This window comes from the organism of the source record quoted next, unplaced genomic scaffold (genome assembly GCF_019419815.1).
Source record: "Pyrus x bretschneideri cultivar Hongxiangsu unplaced genomic scaffold, Pyrus_bretschneideri_v1 Contig86, whole genome shotgun sequence".
Lineage (NCBI taxonomy): Eukaryota > Viridiplantae > Streptophyta > Magnoliopsida > Rosales > Rosaceae > Pyrus > Pyrus x bretschneideri.
In genome coordinates, this window is record NW_025999827.1 from 317,714 (window position 1) to 340,584 (window position 22,871).

The 22,871-nt window shown below is 38.3% G+C and overlaps 2 protein-coding genes across 3 annotated transcripts; one reads left to right on the top strand and one right to left on the bottom strand.

The window, feature by feature from the left end:
* The first annotated feature begins 6,128 nt into the window (after positions 1 to 6,128).
* On the top strand, positions 6,129 to 9,179 carry LOC103954161 (receptor-like cytosolic serine/threonine-protein kinase RBK1). Of its 2 annotated transcripts, none has more exons than XM_009365964.3 (8): positions 6,129 to 6,401; positions 6,852 to 7,340; positions 7,418 to 7,681; positions 7,779 to 7,933; positions 8,031 to 8,110; positions 8,205 to 8,340; positions 8,499 to 8,648; positions 8,734 to 9,179. In XM_009365964.3, exons 1-8 carry the CDS (start codon positions 6,389 to 6,391, stop codon positions 8,896 to 8,898), a joined length of 1,452 nt encoding a protein of 483 aa, XP_009364239.2. In that variant the 5' UTR covers positions 6,129 to 6,388; the 3' UTR covers positions 8,899 to 9,179. The 2 variants fall into 2 exon arrangements, with proteins under 2 accessions (XP_009364239.2, XP_009364240.2); XM_009365965.3 differs by having other exon boundaries at positions 6,130 to 6,401; positions 6,882 to 7,340.
* Positions 9,180 to 17,222: 8,043 nt separating this feature from the next.
* LOC103954164 (AP2-like ethylene-responsive transcription factor AIL6) lies at positions 17,223 to 22,092 on the bottom strand. Its single transcript, XM_009365966.2, has 10 exons — positions 21,863 to 22,092; positions 21,519 to 21,731; positions 20,580 to 21,186; positions 20,191 to 20,273; positions 18,985 to 18,993; positions 18,793 to 18,881; positions 18,600 to 18,673; positions 18,457 to 18,507; positions 18,248 to 18,324; positions 17,223 to 17,948 (listed from the first exon to the last, which is right to left on the bottom strand). The coding sequence occupies exons 2-10, from the start codon at positions 21,670 to 21,672 to the stop codon at positions 17,494 to 17,496; spliced, it is 1,599 nt and encodes a 532-aa protein (XP_009364241.2). The 5' UTR covers positions 21,673 to 21,731; positions 21,863 to 22,092; the 3' UTR covers positions 17,223 to 17,493.
* Positions 22,093 to 22,871: the final 779 nt, after the last annotated feature.

Here is a 22,871-nt window from a genome sequence, read left to right on the forward strand (position 1 = left end):
CTCAGCTTGTTTTGTAAGTTTAGACTTTTAGATTTGGTTTTAGAGGGGATAGGTTTCATATCTCCCCCCTTCTTTTATTGTCTCTGTTTTATGAAGAGTGAGGTTTATATCCCCTCTAACTAGGTGTAACTTCTTTTTTTGCTATAAAAAAAATCTCCCTTATACCGTTCAGGTTTTCCAAAAAATAAAAAAATAATATAAGAATCAAACTAAATGTGTCTTATTCTTGTATGTAAAAGTTAAACTCACTAACGCTGCTGCAAAATGCCTAAAACTACTAGGAAGCCATGCTAGGCATCCCTTAACCAAACCACGCACATTGGTATCATCCTTGAAATCCTCTCTCTTTTCTTTATGATTTTATCTGAGTTGGTGTCCCACTTTGAACTTTGGAGCACCAAAATCGATCAGAAACTATATATCAAGTGAAAGTTGAGGCTAGAAATCATATAAATCTGTTTCACTCACTCTCGTGTTTCTTAAACCCTTTAAAATACAAAGAAATCTCGTATGATCGAGGGAATCATATAAAAATCCGGTTTTTGGATTACATTATTTATCTTGATATCAAAAGACATTCCCCACTTACTTGGTGAGGTTGGTCAGTCTTGGGTTATGGCCACAAATGTATGTCATGTCTAATATAAAGTAATTTCCCAATTGAGTCATACTAACGGTTTAGTTCACCCACTTAACTATAATCTTTGTGCTAATGCTTATGATAGCGACATCATCATTTCAAATATCTATTAAAATTACAATACATTATGCTTACTCATATCACGAAAGAATGGACTTACTGCTATAGCAAACTGATTTAATTTATGTTTTTGAGTTGTTTAAATTTTGCGACGGCATTGATTAATACGGTGTTACTTCTCTTTATGATATTTAAATAAAATTTCTAAAAATTTAAACATTTAGTTTCTATTAGAAAAAAAAATGAGAGGATTAGTTACGCCTTTTTTTTTTCTTTGACATATGAAATGAGATCGAACCTATAATCTGTCATATTTTCAATTTTTTGCAGCATTAACAATTATAAGGTTCCTCCAATGTCATAGGACACAGTTTGCAAATCTAGAAATATGTCATATTTTAACCAAGTCGGACAGTTCTTACGTAACCTGACAACTGCTGGGTTCAAGTACTTGTCTGTTTTTAGAATTATTTATTACTGTGTGTTGGACAATTTGAGGCCAGCAAAAGTTAATTAAAATTTTAAAACCATACAATGATACTAAATTTTTTCTTTTTTAAAGTACGATATTCCATTCATTGATAAATGGGCATTAAAAATACATGTTATGAAACATCACTAGTAGTAAAGCAATGAGTAAACTTCAAGTACTCGTTGAAAGCTAAGATCATCTGAAACCGTAAGATTATAGAGATCAATAAAATCATTAAATCTCGTGCTACACTGAGATTATGTGAGAACAAAAATCTCAAATCATAATGAGACAGAGAGTACGATGCCCATTAGTCTAATCGCATCACCTAATCACCATCACGATCATGGAAAACCAAGTAGATCCAGCAAATCAAACGGCTTTACCCTTCACACATAAATTCAAAAGAAAGGTAGCACACAAAAACAAAAATCAAACTGAACCAACTCTCCTAAAGAGAAAAATCAAAACCAAATCTTCAACACAATTCCTGAAAATTATTAAACAGTGAACAAAATAAAAAGATAAAATCATGTCGTCGTTCCACATCCTTTGGATATCTGAGAGCCATAGCACTGCATCGGCTATATTGTTGTACTAGCTAAATGAATGCAATCCGACATCTAGCTTCAGCCTCACATCGAAGGTGAAGATGATAACTAGATCCAAACCTTGTGTTCGTATGTGCGTAGGCCAAAAAACGACGATTATCACAACCATTATAATGTTTCACGACAACAATTTTTCACTGAATAAAGTAAACAAATAGGAAGAGAGGTGAGGGACCAAAAATTATTGTCAAGAAAATTGACGTGGACCCCAAAGCCAAAAGCAAGGGCTAGCAGAAGAGATTTTTTTTCTTTGATTTTTGCTCGGCTGGTTTTTTTTTATTCATTAAATTAACAAGAGTATAGCTTGAAACCTCTAAATGGAGATTTTGTGCAAATTAATTTTAATGATAGTATTAAAACCAATGGTGATTCTGTTGCTGATTTCTTAATTAGAAATTCTTCCGGTAATACAATTATGAGAGTTTTTCTTTAAAAATAAAAAATGACCAGTTAGTAGCTTTCTCATGGTAGTCCATTATTTTGGAGACTGGGAAGACTAATAGAGGCATTTCAACCTCCTCTTGATCATCATTGTGCGATTCACCAACGGTGGGAATCGAACCCAGGACGTGTCGTGTGGAATTCAAGCCTGAAATTCATCCCCAACCACTGGACTACTCCGTGGTGGTTACAATTATGATAGGTTCATTTCCTTCAGTTTTTTTTTTTTTTTTGAAACAATCGATATTATCTACACTAAGGGAGGGGTGGTTAGGCTTAGCCTCACAATGGGCTAGCAATAATGTGGTTCAAATTCACCTATGGCGAAAATTGAACGTAAGACTTCTTACTTACAAATGAATAGAAATATCACTAAAACGTAGTACTAAGTGGTAGTTATTTCTTTTATTTAACATACCGAAACTACAACTAATCATACTTTCAAAGAAGTCAATATTAACATATAATAGTTCCTCGTTTACGTTGTGACAAGGTTGGTAATAAGATCAATAGAAAAAAATAATCAATCTCTTGTAATTATGTTGTTAGGCTGCACCACTTGACCTTCAGATGGGTCATGGAGAACCTACTTTTGGCTTCCAACACCAATACGTGATTTGTCACATATCACGTGTAAATATTAACTGGAGGACAATGTGACCTTAGGAGGCTTGAGCATGAGAACATCTCTTAAAATCAAAACCTTTCTCTTGTTGGAATATTGTGATAGAATAAAATGCCTTTTCGGCTAATACATGATTCAACCACCTCATGCTATTATTTTCTTCTTGCATGCGCACATATTTACTTTACCGTCATTTTGATTTTGGTCTCTAATTAACTTAATTGTTGAATTGAAATTTTATTTGTTAAAATATTTTGGTAGAGGTATTCAACATCATTTAAAGAATTTAAACCCTCCATTTATACACTTAATATCTCACAAATTATAAAAATTAGACAAATTCAAATAATATTTTTTTAATATAATAATTACTTAAAAATCAATAATAAAGTAATATGGCCAAAAAAAATTTTGTGGTCCCTGTGGTGACACACCACTTTCAATGTTACCCTTGTGATGAAAAAGCTGTTAATTAAACTCTCGTGGTGAGCCCTGTTAGCAATTGAGATCCAAATCCAAACTTCCATTAGTCTTTCGTTAAAAACACTCATGTGACTATCACATGGATTGGTCAAATACATCATTTCAATCCAAATTATATCATATTCCATAGACATCTAGTATGACTTAGGTATACACTTGTTCTTTCTGGGTGAGTTATGACATACACTTGTTTTTCTTGTGAGTTAAAAAGTTGGCATCTGATTCTAGTGCACAAAGCAAATTGAACCAAGTGAAAATGAGAGGTAATTTACAAGAATAACATAAAGAATTAAAAACAACGAGTGAACGACATTGCAGTTTATGCATTCAGACGAGTGAAAAGCATTGCAGAATTAAAGAATTGAAGACAATGGGTGAAAGGCAGTGCAGAAAATTCAATTTTCACGTCTGCCCTCTGCATATTCAAGAGCATAAGAAACTTAAATAATTAAAATTCAAAGAAGATTAAGAAAAAAATTGAAAGGTTGTGTACTAGCCAACTACTGGCGTGCATCAAACCACACTACTGGTTAAAGACAAAATTGAAAGGCATATATGTATTCGGACTGGTACAAATTGATACAAGAATGAAAATTCAACTAAGACTAAGACTCTAACTCATGATCAAAGACGTGTTGGCATTGAAAAAAACAATGGTTTATTAGAAGTATTATGATTTCCAAACGAAATTAAATCATACCAAATACACGGCTTCACTTTCACCTCTTCTCCTAGCCATTGACATGGTTTTACAGGTTTAGTTTCACTCTTTACATTCAATCTTTTTTCTATGAAATCTAATTTCCGTTAAACCCTAACTCATACTAGATGTCCATGGAATGTGATGTAATTTGAATTGAAATGGCGAATTTGACCCTCCGTGTGATAGTCATGTGAGTTTATTTAATGGACGACTAACTAAAGTTTGGATTTGGACCTCAATAGCTAATAAGGCTCACCATGAGAGTTTAATTAAAAGCCTTTTCACCACAAGGGTCACATTAAAAATGCCGTGTCACCACAAGGACCATGAAAAAAAATTGGCCAAGTAATATTGTTCTTTACATAGTTCTAACAAAAAAAATAATGTACTTAAACCCTAGAAATATATGAAAATGATTAATAAGTTTTCCATTTTTAAAATTAACATATGTCGTGGACAAAAGTCAAAGGGCCTTGATAAAAAATAAAAATAAAAAGGTTTTTTAGCCAAATTGGTTCCTGAGATTTACATAACTCCTCACTTTGGTCCCTATGATTTGAAATCGATAGAATTGGTCCTTGAGTTTGTCCACATTTAATGATTTTGGTCATTCAGTGAAAAATATCCATAAAATAAGGTTAAAATGACAAAAATACCCTCATTTTTTGTCAAATCATTTTGGCTTATTGTTTATTAAATTGAGGATAATTTTGTCCTTTTGATCCTTATTTAACATAATTTTCACCGAATGACCAAACTGATTTGTCACATCCCGGCCCGAGGCGGATCACTTCCCAGGCCCGCTCCACCACCGTAGCACGATATTGTCCGTTTTGGGCTTACCATTTCCTCACGGTTTTGTTTTTGGGAACTCACTGAGCAACTTCCCAGTGGGTCACCCATTATGGGATTGCTCTAGCCCCTTTCTCGCTTAACTTCGGAGTTCCTTCGGAACCCGAAGCCAGTGAGCTCCCAAAAGGCCTCGTGCTAGGTAGGGATGAGAATATACATTTAAGGATCACTCCCCTAGGCGATGTGGGATGTCACAGATTGATGGTGGACAATCTCAGAGACCACTTCTATTGATTTCAAATCCCAAGGATCAAAGTGAAGAGTTATGCAAATCTCAAGAACCATTTTAGCTAAAAGCCAAAAAAAAAAAGAAAAAAAGGATTAATTTAGAATGAAAATTATATATACGCAAGAAATGCCAAGTACATCTCGAAAACTTGCTGTGCAATATCGAAATTTGATCATTTTACTAGTTATATTGTATATATAACATTTGAAATTTGATCATTTTATTTGATAAATTTTATCAGTTTATGTGTTAATATATATCATGTGAAAAGATTAATCTATATTTTTAACTTTTAGAGAACAATATCAATAAAACTCACTCATATTATAACATGTGAAAAGATTATACCAATTACCACCTGATGACATGACCACACAATTTAACCTACATTCATATAGTCATATTAGTTGTAAATTCTTGAAAAATCCATACAAAAATTTTTTATTTCCTTTTTACATATATCAGGATTTTATTATTTAAATTTAATATAATTTTACGTTTGGGAGGAATTCGTCGAAGTTTGGTAGATATTTTTTGTTGATATTACAAAGATATATGAGTATACACGCCCTTGCGTGAGTTGACATACGTGTCTTTCTATACACGCCCTTGCGTGAGTTGACATACGTGAGACCGTATCTCTTCTTCTTTGTCCAACAGACAATTATGGATAAGAATTAACAAAAAAGGAAACTCATTTAACTTGCTCCTAAAAAAGCCAGATTACAATTTACATCCGTTGGCAGTTGCCCTTTGGCTCGTTAAATCCCCAGTCCATCCTCTCATCACGGCAAAAATCACGAGCCCTAAAAGCAACGGCTGCGATTACATCACCACCCCAACAAAAATAAAAAAACCATTTGAATTAATAATCAACATGTTTTGGGTACAACATATCCAAATGCACAGTAGAGCAGGTGTATAAATATAGCAAAATATATGCATACACACCCACATATGCGTGTGTGTATATGTGTGTGCGCGTATATATTCCAATGACACCTAAGTTGGTAATTGGGGGGGAATTTTGGGTGCCCTATGTTGATCCTCAAAGAATAACCACCTTCTAAAGATATCCCATTTTTCAAACTCTCTCTCTCTAGAAATTTGCCCTCTGCATTTTTCTTCCTTCTTCTCGTTCCTTCTTCTTCTTCCATCTCTTTCTCCCTCCACAACCCAATGTAGTGGAGTCTTTCCTCCTTTTGTTTTCAGGAAGGCCTCTTCTCTCTTCTTCTGGTTTAGTAATTTGGGAAACTCTGCCAAGCCTTAACCATGACGGCGGAAGGTATGCTCTGCTCCTCCTCTGTTTTCAGGTTTTTTTTGTGTGTTTGCGGCGGCGGGTGCGTTGCAAGGACACTGGCGGCCCGGCTGCGAAAAATGAATGGGAATTTTTGGTATATCAACCTGAAAAAGCAAAAGAAAAGTTTTGTATATGCTCCTCTTTTTCCTGTTTCTTTTTTTTTGGCTGGCTTGTGCTGCAAGCCCTCAAGGTGTTTTGATATTTTGCAATCTTTCATTGTTACATACATTTTTTTTCCAACATTGTTGTATTTATTGACTCGAGGGATGTTCTAATTAATCTCATTTAAATTACGAGAATGATGGTTCAAAATTGGGCTGCAGAAGGAGGAACACGCTGTTTTAGCCAATACATAGTCTAATCATTCATTGTCATTTTTGTCTTTGTTTTTGCTCTTTTTTTTTTTTTTTTCTTTTTTTCTTTTTGTTCATTTAGTAACGATTTGGTGGGGCATTGCAATGGCAGAGACCTTAGGAGAAACGAAAGGAAACCCAGAAATGGAATCAGAGTCACAAGGCGATCCGAGGAAGATCGAGTCGTGTGAGGACGAGTCGTCACCGCGGGGCGTGTTGGAAATCCCCATTACGGACTCGGACTACAGCGGCAGCAGCTGCGGCACATCTTCTTGTTCCGAAAAGACGATGGGCCAGACGCTAATGCGAGACATCAGCATTGGGTTGCAGATGAAAGGCAAGGGAATGTTCGATGCCTTGAAGAAGAAGTCAGCGAGGCGGTTTTCGACCATTCCCATATTGGGTGCCAGCTATGAACTTTCCAGGAGGAACTTGAGGAGGAGACTGGCTCGGATTTGGAACGCCGAGGATGAGGAGGAGGAAGGAGCTGAAGGGATGTCCATTACGAAGCCGTCATGGAGGAACTTTGATTATGCTGAGCTTGCTGCTGCTACTGCCAATTTCAAACCCGGTGAGCCTTATTTTCGATTTTGTTATTCGCTTGTGAATAGAATTCTTATTGAGTTGTGATTGCATGGTACTCGGCAGAGAACCTGATTGGCAAAGGTGGGCAAGCAGAAGTTTACAAGGGGTTCTTATCCAATGGTACAATTGTAGCAGTCAAGAGGCTAATGAAGAAAGAGAAAGAGAAAGAAAACGAGGATCGAGTTGGCGATTTCTTGGCTGAGGTTGGGATTATTGCACACATAAGACACCCGAATGCTGCTCGCCTACTTGGCTTTGGCATCGACAGTGGTTTGCACCTTGTCCTGCAATTTTCCCCACACGGCAGCTTAGCTTCTCTACTCTTTGGTACCGGATTTGTCTTCTGAGTTTCTTAATCTGTTTTTTTTTTTCCTTCCAGTATCGTATTTCAGTTTCGCTGATGGGAAGATATTCTGCGTATCAGGTACAGCAGAATGTATGGATTGGAAGATCAGGTTTAAGGTAGCAATTGGGATAGCAGAAGGTTTGCGATATCTCCATCACGAATGCCACAGGCGCATCATTCACCGGGACATCAAGGCCTCTAATATATTACTAACCGAAGATTATGAAGCTCAAGTATTCTTTGTGTTCTTCCGGTCTGGTTAACTTCTCAGATATGCTTCTTAATGGATTTTCTAAATGTAATCGGAGTTCTATTTTACTGTTACTGCAGATATCTGATTTCGGACTAGCAAAGTGGCTCCCTGAAAAATGGACTCACCATGTTGTATTCCCTATTGAAGGCACATTCGGGTTAGGGCACAGTTTCAATTGTCCGTCAGTTATGATTGCTAACTTTCATCTGTCGTAGATATTTTTAGGCTAACAGACCTTCAAATTGTTTCAGGTACTTGTCTCCAGAGTACTTCATGCATGGAATTGTCGACGAGAAGACTGATGTGTTTGCATATGGGGTTTTATTACTGGAGCTCATAACAGGTCGCCGTGCAGTTGATTCAACTCAGCAAAGCCTTGTGACCTGGGTAACCATCTGTTATGTAAAACTAAATAGCATTTTTATCCCCACTTTTGCCTTTGCCAAATGCTTACGGGTGCCAAAAAGGGTTAGAATTAGGACAGCAACGTCATTGTATCATTAAATCTCAAGTTCAATAGCCAATTTTTCTTGTGTTATACACAGGCAAAGCCGCTTCTAGATGCAAGTAATATGAAGGAGCTAGCAGATCCTCTGTTAGAAGATGCATATGATCCGATTGAGATGAAAAGAGCCATGGTGACGGCTTCAATGTGCATCAGTCATCAATCCACAAGGCGTCCGTATATGAATCGGGTATGACCAGTTTCTTGTTTCCGGTTAATTTGTTTTCGAACCGTTAAGCAAGATGGACTAACGATGCAAATTGGTGAGAGTGCAGGCAGTGCAGATGCTAAAGGGCGAGGGTGGCGTCGCAGATCAGTTGAGACAGAAGTCTACAGCAGTGAGATCACTGGTTCTAGAGTCTTGTGACTTGGAAGACTACACTTGTTCGAATTACCTCAGCGATCTCAACCGCCACCGGCAACTCGTGTTGGATCAGTAGACTGCCTTTGCTTTCCATTCCTCTTTCTCCTGCAGCCTCTTGTTGTTGTTGCATTGTCAGCTGTTAGTGTGGAAGTTTTGGGATTGTAGTACCCCTTTGCTGTGTATCTCCTCAGGCTCTCAAATTGAAGCAATTGTTGATTGATTGCTACATATTTGTAGAGAATACTAGGAAAAGTGGCATTTTGTTATCGTTGTGGCATGGTATGTTATGTTACCAAACGATCAATTGGAACATTGTACATTCAAACGTTGAATGCCATCAATGCTTCACTAGTTGAACGATCGTGATTGATAACCTGGCAACATAACATGTCGTAATATCTAGCAAAAGGAAGTTACTTTTGTTAGAACAAGGTGTACCCCATGATGGTTGTATTTATGTTCTCTCATCAAGTAAACAGTTCCGAATCAAGTTGAAAGTCTTCCTCGATCAATTTGTTACTCCATCTTTGCACTGGTTCATTAATGTAAAAAAGGACAAATTTGGGACCAAAGGAAAATAAATATTTGTAAAAGCACCATGCGCATCATTATGCACAAACACCAACCCGTAAGCTAGCCACCAAGGTTCAGTTCGCCTCTGTTCTCTGCGACAAACTCAAATCAACGACCCAGATCCAATTGGATAACAATCAACCCATCACTGTTTCAATCACAGCCGTTCAATCTAATGACACCAGAGGTTGTGCTGCGGGTCGGCCTTCTGATCCTAAACCCTAGCGGTGTTCTTCGGCATACACAAACTCTCCAGAAACGCCCTTACCAAGCTCCGAACCAACAACCGAGCCAACCTCCAATCGACCCGCCACTTCATCCACGGGTCGCAGCTCCTGACCCGAGCGCGGTCCACTCCCCACAAGGCCCAATCCCAGGCCCACGCCAAAAAAGCCTTGATGGAGGCCGAGAAGGCGCTGTTTCTCTCGCCCAGGGATCCGGGCCCACACATCTTCAAAGCCCTATCGCTCTATCTCTTGGGGCACAAGACCTCCGCGCTGAAATCGCTTGACGCGGCCCTGTCGCCGCCGTGCGTGAAGACGCTCTCTGAGAAGGAGCGCGGGGACGCTCTGGTGAAGAGGGCCGAGTTAAAGCTCGGGCTGAACCGAAGGCGGCGGGTGGACTCAGCGGTTGAAGACCTGGCGGATGCGGTCGGGCTGGGTCGGGCGGAGGGGGATGCGACGGCGTTTTGTCTGTTGGGTCAGTGTTACGAGTGGAAGAGGATGAGGGAGGAAGCCAGAGAGGAATTTGAGTGGGCCTTGAGGGTTGATCCCGGGTCGGATTTGGCCCGTCAGGGCTTGGATCGGTTAGGACCGTAGCCCATGAACTTTATATAATTTAGTAGATTGTATTATGTCTTCGGGTTTAAAAGCCCAAGATTTTGTAACAAGGCAATATTTAGCTAGCTTTCTTTCCAATATTTATATATTTACTAAAGAGGCCTCTATCATAGCCGACGTAGATTAGGCAAATTGGTTAGCGTCTCCTTGTAGTTCCAAGTTGTTTAAGTAGCCCCATCTTAAAAAACTTAGATTAGGCAAGTTCGCTAGAGCACACCATCGGTGCATTCAAATTTAAATCATTGTGATGTAGTTTCATATTCGTTAAAACAGTAATGCTAGGAAGACTCAAAATTTGTAAATTAAATAATATATCACTAATAAAAATAATTGAAATTTTGATATTATCCCTTGAAACTGTTTGGAGTATTAAGATCCAATGGTTATGAAATGGACAAGTGTCAAAAGATCATGAAGTTAGTTACATTGGTTATATTGTTACTTAAAGTGTAAGCTACCAAATGTTATTATATATAGCTTGTAACAAATCATTGTAACTAATAAGAAAAGAATACAACAATTCACAACAAACTTCTCTCTCAAATATCTCCGATCGTCTCCTTCTATCTTCTTCTTCTTCTTGCTTCTGTATAATCTCTTTTCTCAATAACACGTGATGCTTTACATGGTATCTTCGCCGAAATCCGCATAACAACTTGGCGGTGGTGTCGATCTTGGTTCCAATTGCTTCCGCTACTGTAATTGTTCTTCTGGTATATTGATATATTGTTGTTCAGTTTCTGGTATTTGGCGAGTGTTCTCTGCTACTCTACGTCTGGTTCTTCCGTTCTCCAAACGTGCACACCAACTGTTTGTGATTTGGTTTCAGACACGATTATCTGTGATTTCTCGACGATTTGCAACAATGGTAACAGCGTCTCAGCTACAAATCTTACAATCTCCGATTGCGTCCTTGATCTCATCTGTTTCGAGTTCGGTAAATGTGAAACTGGATGAGACGAATTATTTGGCTTGGCATTTCCAGATGCAGCTCCTACTTGAAGGCCATAGCATAATTGGGTTCGTTGATGGGTCAATACCTTGTCCTGCTCAATTCAGTCAAGATTCTTCTGATCATTCGGCTATTTCGTCTGGTGATTCTTCTGCTAGGGTTTTGTCTGACGATTACAAGATATGGAAGATGCATGATAAGGCCTTAATGCAATTACTTACTGCGACTTTGTCTCCGGCTGCAGTCTCTTGTGTAATTGGAAGCACTAGCTCTAAAGAACTGTGGAATCGTCTTAAAGATCAGTTCTCTACAGTCACAAGAACGAGTATCTTTCAACTCAAATCTGAGCTTCAGACAATAAAGAAGGGTAATGATTCTGTCACATTATATTTGCAGAAAATTAAAGAAGCAAGAGATTTATTGTCTGCTGCTGGTGTATTCTTTGATGATGATGACATGGTGATTCTTACACTCAATGGTTTACCTTCTGAATTCAATACCATACGATCTGTGATTAGGGGTCGTGAGACTATGATCTCATTGAAAGATCTTCGTTCTCAATTGCTTGCTGAAGAAGCTTTGCTTGAAAATGGCACGAATTCTCCTGTGTTATCTGCATTAATGGCACAAAGTAATGGTTTTTCTCCCAAGCATCAGTCTTTTTCTGCTGCTAGTGGTACTCATAGCAGTCCTAATTCTACTGCTTACAAGTCATTCACCAATAACAATAAGGGTCGAAATCGGTTCAATTCCAACTTCCACTCAAAGTTTGGCAACAACAAGAATTTTCATTCGAATTCTGCTCCTGGAATTCTGGGTACATCTCCACCAAGAGCTCCAAATTATGGTTTTCAGAATCACCAATGTCAGATCTGTGGGAAGAATAATCATTTGGCGTCTACTTGCCGGTTCAGGAATACAATCACACTACAAGGTTGTCAGATTTGTGGTAAAAATAATCACTTTGCTGATACCTGCAGATATAGGAGTGCTGTTGCTCCTTCCGGTTGTCAGATTTGTGGCAATTCTTATCATAGTGCAGAAACTTGTTTTCAGAAGAATTCGTCTAATCAATTGAATGCAATGCATGCTGCTACTTCTCAATTCTCAGTTCCATCTGCACCGGCACAACAACCACAAGTTTGGCTCACTGACTCTGGTGCTAATAACCATATGACTTCCGAATTGAGCACTCTTTCCTTAGCAACTCCTTATCCCGCCAATGAAGTAATTCAAACAGCTAATGGTGAAGGTTTAGCTATCTCTCACATTGGTTATTCTCTCCTAAAAACTCCAATGCAGCCTATCAAGCTCAATTCTGTTTTATATGTTCCAAACCTGTCACAAAACTTACTGTCTGTCCATAAAATTTGTTTGGATAATAACTGTTGGTTGATCTTCGATGCTTTTTCGTTTTGGATTCAGGACAAAGCCACAGGGAGGATTCTCTACAAAGGGTTGTGTAACAATGGATTGTATCCCATCATTTCACCGCGTGCTTCTTCAGTCAACTATACAGGACAACCTGTAGCTTTTCTTGGAAAACAGGTCACAGTCAGTATTTGGCATAAGAGGCTCGGTCATCCTTCTAATTCCATAGTTTCTCAGATTTTAAGGAATTCCAAAGTGTCTTGTGTTGCTGATAGTATTCCTTCATTGTGTCAAACTTGTCTAGAGGGTAAGTTTAGTAAACTACCATTCTCTCCGTCCGTTTCAAAGTCTGTACACCCATTTGATATTGTCCATAGTGATGTGTGGGGCCCTGCTCCTTGTGTGTCCTTTGAGGGATTCAAATATTATGTGACTTTCGTTGACCATTGTACTAAGTACTGTTGGCTGTTTCCGATCTGCAATAAAAGTGATGTTTCTGCAACTTTTGTGTCCTTCTACAATTTCATTCTAAATCAGTTTCATACTACTATAAAAGCTCTTCAAAGTGATGGTGGTGGTGAGTATATAAGTAAGGTCCTTCAACAATTTCTTCTTGATAAAGGAATAAAGCATCAGATGTCTTGCCCTCACACACCCGAACAAAATGGTACAGCAGAGAGAAAACATAGGCATATCGTTGAAACATCCATTACCTTGTTACAAACAGCTTCATTACCATCCCTGTTTTGGTCCTTTGCCTGTCAAGCTTCAGTCTATTTGATCAATCGCATGCCATCCCCAACATTAGATCATAAATCTCCATTTGAGTTGCTGTATCATTCTTTCCCTGAAATTCAACACTTGAAAGTGTTTGGGTGTTCTTGTTATCCATGGTTAAGACCATACACTTGCACTAAATTAGACCCTAGAACAACAAAGTGTGTCTTCTTAGGTTATGCATCTAAGTATAAGGGGTATCTTTGTTATGATGTGGCTACGAAGAAAGTTTATGTGTCAAGACATGTGATTTTCGATGAAACTGAGTTTCCTTACAAGTCATTGGTCCTTAAATACCAATCTGTCACTTCTGCACCATTACCATCACTCATACCTTCCCATTTTCCAGTTCCAGATCATAATAATGTTCTTAGTTTCCCAACACCTCCAAATTCATCTAGTTTTGGTTCATCTCATGGTACTGTACATCCCGATTCCAATGCTCCACTTAGTCCTCTGTCAAATACTGATATGCATCAAGCCTCTCCTGAGCCTCATTCCATCTCAGCTGTTGCTCCAAGTTCAAACTCTGAAGACTCAAGCTCTAGTCAATCCATTGTTGCTGCACTTACACAGCCCTTGTCTACCACTCTCCCTGTGGTACCTGAATTCCACCCGGACCATCTGCAAGTGGTACTATCTATACCACCACTGAATCTCCATCCTATGCAGACACGGTCCAAGAATGGTATTTCCAAGAAAATTGCCCTTTTAGCTGATCTGCATGAACATGGAGGGGTTGATCTGAGTCAAGTGGAGCCTGCCACTTATAAGTCTGCCTTAAAGTCCCCGGTGTGGTCTGCGGCTATGCAAGATGAGATTTTAGCTTTGCAAAATCAAGGTACATGGTCTCTAGTACCTCTACCCCACCATAAGAACTTAGTAGGCTGTAAATGGGTCTTCAAGATCAAAAAGAATGTTGATGGTTCTATTGGGAGGTATAAGGCTCGCCTAGTAGCTAAAGGGTTTAATCAAGAAGCCGGTATCGATTTTGGGGAGACTTTTAGTCCGGTTGTGAAACCTACGACAGTAAGACTTGTTCTAGCATTATCTGCACATTTTGGTTGGCCATTGCGGCAATTAGATGTGAAAAACGCCTTTCTCCACGGTATCCTGCAAGAGGAAGTATATATGACTCAACCACCCGGATTTGTGAATTCCAAACATGAAGATTATGTGTACCGTTTACATAAGTCCTTATATGGCTTAAAGCAAGCACCAAGGGCTTGGAATGAGAGGTTTACGAGCTTTCTACCATCTCTGGGGTTCAAATCCACTTATGCCGATTCCTCATTATTTGTAAAGGTTGTTGACAGCTCTGTGGTGATTTTACTCTTGTATGTGGATGACATTATTCTTACTGGCAGTGCACCACATGCAATTACTGAGGTCATTGACTCCCTTACACGAGAGTTTGATATCAAAGATCTGGGCACCCTACACTACTTTCTGGGGATTCAGATTGTGCAGAAGACTGATGGTTTATTTCTCTCTCAAGACAAATATGTCACAGACTTGTTAACTAAGGCTGATATGCTACTGTCTAAACCCTGTGCAACTTCATGCCTGCCATACAACCGGCTGCTCAAAGATGATGGCAAACCTTATAATAACCCTGCCCTTTATCGCAGCTTAGTTGGAGCGTTACAGTACTTAACATTCACTAGACCTGACATTGCCTTTGCCGTTCATCAGGTTTGCCAGTTTATGCAACATCCTATGGAGTCTCATTTCATGGCAGTAAAACGGATTCTTCGGTATCTCAAAGCTACTCGAGGTTGTGGTCTTCATTATGTCAAGGGTTCTTTGGATATTACTGCTTATAGTGACGCAGATTGGGCTGGCGATCCGAATGATCGGCGATCGACTATTGGGATGGTTGTGTTTCTAGGATCTAATCCAATTTCGTGGTCTTCCAAGAAACAACTTACTGTTTCTCGTTCATCCACAGAAGCTGAATACCGGGCATTATCCACTACCGCTGCTGAACTTGATTGGCTCCATCAACTGTTGCATTTTCTGCATGTTCCAGTTCAAGACACGCCTCTTCTCTTTTGTGACAACTTGTCTGCCATCGCCTTGACCTTAAATCCTATTCAGCATCAACGTACAAAACACATCGAGGTTGATGTGCATTTTGTTCGAGAACGGGTTGCAAACCAGAAACTGCAGGTGCATTTTGTTTCTTCCAACGAGCAGTTTGCTGATATACTCACCAAAGGATTATCTGCTCCTCTATTTCAGACTCATTGTGCCAATCTCAGGCTTCAATTCTCTGCCCCTGAGCTTGAGGAGGGATGTTTGGAGTATTAAGATCCAATGGTTATGAAATGGACAAGTGTCAAAAGATCATGAAGTTAGTTACATTGGTTATATTGTTACTTAAAGTGTAAGCTACCAAATGTTATTATATATAGCTTGTAACAAATCATTGTAACTAATAAGAAAAGAATACAACAATTCACAACAAACTTCTCTCTCAAATATCTCCGATCGTCTCCTTCTATCTTCTTCTTCTTCTTGCTTCTGTATAATCTCTTTTCTCAATAACACTTGATGCTTTACAGAAACTATCTTTTCCTCTACTAAAACCTATCTTCTTTTGTTTTCTTGAATAAAGCCCGTTGACTAGCTTTCAACTAATCAAATTCTTTAATTAAGTTTGACTTTTCAAATTGTGTATTTTTCGAATGCCTAAACTACCCCTATTAATACTTGGATGGGGTTTTTAGATCAGTGCTTGTTATATCCATTTAATTAATTTTATATATTTTACAAAATAATTCATGCCATTTATTGTATATTCAATGTATTAACTTTCAAATTGTTATAATGTGCCAATTGAAAAAATAATAATACTAATTTCATAATTTTGTGCATTACATATATAAGTTAATTTACCTACCAACACAATAATAAACCTAAAACAGCTTCGACTAATATTCCAATCCCTAATACACAAAACAAAAGCTATATGTTCCACACAATTCTTACCTACAAAATAGTCTAATTTACCTATTACATCAAACCAAAATTTAAAGGGTCTAATTTACTTTCAAAATGGTCTAATTTACCAACATGATTTATGTGCATTAGATTAAAAAGTTTATTTAATTGCCTACAAGCACAAACCCACAACATTCGAACATTATTTAATATCACTAATTTTTTTTTTTTTTTTTGGAATAGGTAAATTAATTTAAATGTAGGTAAATTAGTATAATATTTGTATGTAGGTAATTACATGATTCAAAATGCATTTTTATTAGTATAATATTTTACAAGTAGGTAAATTAATTTGTATGTAGGTAATTACATAATTCAAACAATATTATTTTTTCCGTACAAGATTGTCTTTCTCTTTTAAATTTGGTAACTTAATTTATATATGTTGCTAATATTTATGATACAAGAAAGGTAAAATATCCATATGGATTTAATTGCTCATCATAATTAGGATGAGTAATAACATTTATTGACCAAATTAGGATTCTATGGCATAAGTAGTAATTGTATTGTAATAGTTGGTCATATATTTGTCTACATGGTAGACTATTTGAAATTTGGATTTTATTTGAATGTTTAAATTTAGATGAGTTTTTATTTGGAAAATAAGAGTTTTAAAGGTCTATATCCAAAGAACCCTAAAAATAAACACTTCATCAACGCTTAAGTAATAATTCAATCAATTGTCGTGTCATTTAATTTTCAAAATTTTATCTACAAATTTATTCTCTACAGCATCACTTTCGTTAAATATCATCTTGCCGTAGCAAGCTGAGATTAAGGCAAGTTGGTCAAGGCTGTAACACCGACGTCCGCAACGATGCGAAAATCTGCCCCTTATCCGATCTGATTTTTCACATATTAAAATACGAAGCGTGGAAAGACATCCAAAAGAAAAATTCTTAATAAAGTAACAGATAACACCATTCAATATCTCCCACCTTAGATACAAAACCCAGCTTCCTACTCTATCCAGAACTTTAACCTCCAAACAAAAAACCTCCTATGCCCTTCCTAAATCCTAAATCCTAAGGTTGAGAGGTGGATTGGAGTGAGGGTCAGATGTTGGTCAGCCGGATAATGTTAGCGGCTAACATGCCAAAACAACAAGTACTGTTTAGTCCTATCGCTGACGAGTACTGTGGTACTCCTATTAATGGGATTGGTGATTAGGCCAAATGTAAAACTCAGCTGGCTGCTGCGGCATCATGTTCATCTGAGTTGCAATGTTAGGGTTTAGTCCAGCAGAATCCAAAGCGCCATAGTAGTTTGGCTGAAATTGGTGGAAGAGGTTGTGATAATAAGCGTTGGCAGCTGCAGCATCGTATGGAATCCCGCATGGTATGGATTGAACTGGCTGCATGGCAGTGAAATTGATGTTGTTGCCGCTGCTGCATTGAGGATGCTGCTGATCATGATTCACAGATGGTTTCTGCTCTTCAGCTTCGAGTGAGAGCTTTAAGCGCTTCGCTGCCCCACCAACAGGAAGAGAACTCTTGCCAATAGCTTCAACGTCATATCGGTTCATCTCAAAATTTGTAACTGCATTAATGCCCCTAAACTTTATGGCCGCTATATCATACGCCTCTGCTGCTTCCTCTTCAGTAGCTGTCGACAATAAATGGTCATGGGATTATCAAAATGTGCACATTAACTCTCTTCCAAAGACCAAGAAGCATCCATGGAAGCATCCAATTCAATATGTGGGTACGTTCTCAGACTAATCCAGAGAAAAACTAAACGATCAACCGAGTATATACAGCTTTCATGCTTGAAAATAAAAATTAAGATGAACTTGAAGTCTTGAATGGTGTCAATTAGTCAGTATGTCTCCCTGCAGTAACGTTTAAGCCAAAAGCAGAACTATATAAAAGGTTTGAATAAAACATGTCAGGTAAAGGTGTTACCAAATGTTCCCAGGTATAGGTCTTTGTTCCCGGCCACACGGCCTATTCTTGCTTGCCATCGGCCTTGTTGATGATGCCTGCAAATATTAAATTGAACAATGCATGGATGAATATACTAGTTTATGCAACATATATAACAATCCAGGTTTTAATAAACACAACATACAGCAAATATTGACAAGGAATGATTTGAAAATAGACGTACTGACCTTGTAACTCCCCTGTAAATAGAAGCTCCTCTTGAAAAACCACTGCTTTTCCTGCAAGTGAAAAGTTGGGGAGAAATATTTAATTAACCGCATAACAGACGGAAAAAAAAAAAAAAAATCCAGAGGGGTCGGTCGGAGCAAACCTTCTGAGAGAGGCGATGAATTCTTGCTTGGTCACATGCTTCATATCTTCCAGTTCTTTGCTGTAAGTTGAAACCTGAGAATTCAAAAACCAAATGCTAAGTACTTTGCAGTCCACTTCTCTGTCAGATAGATTTTCATTGCAAGAACAAAAGAATATTCTAAATATATTAGAATTAACAGTATATGCATTACAGGAAAGTTGGTTGTTGCAGTAGGACCCCAGTATTTCAGAGCAGCCAAATCATAAGCCCTTGCTGCCTTATCTTCCTTGTCGTATCCACCTGAAACAATTACAGCAAGTTTATTAACTCAAAAAAGCAAGTTACAAAATTAAAAGTAAATTTCTTTTTGTTCCAATGTAAATAAAAAGGATAAAAATCTTACCCAAGTAAACTGTGGAATCGGATCAGATATTGATGACAGCAAGATTTCCAGAATCCCACATTTTATGCAAAAAGCAAAAAGATTTCAACATCAGCTTAAACAGCAGTCAAAATTATCAGCTAAGTAGACTAGCCCTTGATCGAACTAATAAACAATAATTATTTCTGAAAAAAAGAGAAGTGAATTTGTCAAAAAAAGGAGCCGTGAATTGCTTGTGATAGCTGCCAAAAATTGAGACCTAATCTAAATAATGACCCGCAAACTTAGACTTGGATTTAGCCAAGTTTACTAGAATACGTATCCTGCATCCTTTGTACTCAAGTTGGAATCCTGCTTACCGTGGTACAGATAAAATTAGTGTTGATTATTTATCAAAATATGGATGTGAGTCCCAATCACTAGTAGGTATACTACAACTACGCATATGAAGTTTATGAAGTATGGACCAGAATCTCGGTCTGGCACTATTATCAGGGTCCAGTCCAGGGAAGTCACTCTCAACAAGTTCTGGCGTTATAAAGGAGTATAATAATAAAATAATTTATTCAAGTGGGTGCTTTGGTCAAACCCAAAACTGTAGAGAGGGAGATGAAAGCAAAAGCAAAAGCCAAAGGTGAAGGTGGTCAGAAAAATATCAGTCATTGAGCTCTGCAATCCAGTAAATTTGCGGATGAGAGAACAAAGAGATGTAAGAAAGAATGGAAATATAAAAAACACAGATGAAAAAATGGCGGCCCATCCGATCAAATCAAAAACTGATTGAAAGAAAGAAATATATTCAGAGAAATGAAAAGGAAGGAAATGATGGGAGACTCAGAAAACAGTAATCTGTGGTACACAGATAGCAGCATTCAATCAATCATGTGTGACTAGTGAAAAAGGACACCCTTCCCCCTCTATAAATTTGACCCATTGGCTTCCCCTTTGTATATTGCATGCAATCTTCTTTTCAGTGCTACAGTTGTTTCTCTATGCATTACGTATGTTGTACGTACAAAAATTCTATTCTACTCTAAAAATATCTTACGTACAAAAATTTTATTATGCTCTAGAATATAACGGCAAAAAATCCCGATGTATAAGAACCCTAGAAAATCCCCATGTACGTATCCATACGCACACAATAATATATGTTTTAGAACTGTACACACAAAATGCAGAAAATAAGAGAGAGAGAGAGAGAGAGAGAGAGAGAGAGAGAGGGACCTTGACGCCCCTTCCGGGCCTGACCCTCTCTTCTACAGCTGTTATCCCATAGATGCGCTTCATATCTACCCGTCCACCGGTGTCTGCACCAAAAATACAACAAAGAGATTCAGAGTCAGAGATACTCTTTCTACCTTTTAAAATCAATATTTATTTATCTCTCATTAGTTAAACTATTCAGTCAAATCCTCAAACCCCGCAATTTACACAGAAAGTCGACATAAAAGCCCAACTCCCTTTAATTATTCCCACCAGATGCATGCATTCCCACCAACATTAATCAAAAACCCTATTAACTAAAAGCTAAAAATATCAACATTATATCGATAATCAATCAATTAATTAACCGAGAAAAAAAGGGGATTATGGGATGGATTTATTCTTCTGACCTAGTGACCCCTCTGTAAATTGAAGTCCTCTGGCCAAAAGTATCAGCAATCTTCTTAGAGCCGTCGTTGTCGACGGCAACAATGGCCTTCTTCTGATCAGGAGAGCTCTGAGTGGTGGTGACACCAAGCGACAAAGCATTTGCCGCGCAGCTCGAGTTGTACACCCCTAACTCGTTCCCGGTCGACTCAATAGAATGACCCGCGAACTCGGCGCAAGCGAGCTGCTGCTGCTGAGTCGTCCGGGCCATGGACGCCGAGTCCTCCACCTCCGAGCCCGAGTTGGTCGAAAACGCTTGGAACCCAGTAATCGCCTTGAGATCTTCCTGGTGCTGGTGCTGGTGCTGGTGCTGGTCGCCGCCGAAGTAGGCGGAGCTCTGGTCGTAGATGTGAGTCAGGGACGACGAGCCTTGGGTCTCTGTTTGGCTATCAGAATAGCGCACCATCGATGACGAATCGCCGAGAAAGTCCTCAAGCTTCGGGATATGCTGGGTGTGGCTCTGTGGGTCGACGAACGGTGACGGATTTGGTGAACCGGACTGGCCCTGCTGCTTGCTTTGGTCCTCACCGTCTGCGAAAAACACTTGGGATTTTGGGTTCGTCGGCCACCCTTAAAAAAAACGAAAACTGTTATTATTACGCACATGCAGTTAGAGATATAGAGAGCATTTATATTTTCTTGCCAACCAAACAGAACTTTCTTGTACTTTTGCTCCGATTCACCTCCCTCAGTCAGCCAAACAGATTACAAGTTACTCGGATTTTCACGTGACCCAAAAGTAAGATTTGAGTAGGCGATTAAAACCCCAAAAACACAAAAAATTTGTTTAATCATATTTTCCCAGTGAAGACTCACCACAAATAGGTAGTAAACTATTTTCTCGGCAACCAAACAGAGCACAAAGAAATCTCGATCGGTCAAAAGAGAGAGCACCCACTTACCGTTGCTGGCATAGAAGTTGTCGAGGAAGTAATGGGGGGAGGCGGTGGAGGACGCGTCGTAGGGGACGAAAGGAGATTGATCGGACTCAGAGGACCTCAACATTTCCATGGGAGACATGAGAGAGAAGGACAACCAATTGCTCGCTGGAGCCATTGTATTTGTATTCGACTAATAGACGTTTGGGGTTTGCTTTTTGTCCGCTTGTAATAAATCTGAGGAACCAAAAAATGGAAGGATCGTCACAAAAAGAAAATAATTAATTAAATTTTCTCAGCAAACAAACAGCCACTTGAAAGAAAAAACCAACTTCAAATTTCTATTTTCTATTTTTTCTCCCACTCACCCAAAAAACCGAAACTGCCTCGAGCGTTACTGAAGTACGATACTCACGAGGTTAAGCAGGTTGATTAAGCTGGCTAATTAAGCTTGATTAAGGACTTGTAAGCACATGCATGCAAAACCCATTTGGGTTCTAGCTCAAATGCTTCAAAGTTGAGCTGGGTTTAAGAGAGAAGTTGAAAGTTGAAGAGAGAGAAGGTTAAGGAGCAGAAGGACGAGAGAGGCAAACGAGGAAGTTGTGGGTTAATATAAGGAGAAAAAAAATAAATAAATAAATAATGGGGGCGGGGGGAAGAAATTTTGTCTGAAACAAGTTGCGGAAGATCCGGGCTGGGCTTTTGGGCTGGCTGGGAAATATGACAAAATTTGTTAGGGTTGGTATGTTAGTAACTTTAAAATAATTCAATTTTTTATTATTTTTACCAAACTGGCCTTTCAATCTTATCACTCTACTCCAAAAGTTCTAACACTTGTCTTACATGCAGCTTTACTTTGTTAGTCTATCATGTCAGATCTATACTCCATCTGCACCCCCTTACAGTCTTTATAGACCCGCCACCAAGTTCAAATTCTTTTTACACCCGCTCCTCATTAAGAATTCAATACTCAACTTTTTAACTTTTTACTTTTTCTTTTCAACTTTAATTACTAAGAATTATCAATTTTTTTAATAGACGATGTTATCTAACTACAGAGAAGGAAGAAGTGACAAGGATTAAGTTTTATAATAAGTTAGTAATAATGTGGTTTAAATTTTTTTTTTTGCGAGAATAGAATCTAAGACCTTTCACTTATAAATACAGAAAAATATCATTAAACGATAGTACTAAATGACTAATGAACACGATTTAGTAATGGAATTTATGAGAATTTACCACACAAAACATAAATAAACAAAGCAATCGAATTTAATGATTTCCCTATTGAGGATACTAAAATGACAATTCTAGTAGAGAGTATTTTTGTTCACCACTATAAATTATGATGGATGTTTATATACATCTCACCATCTG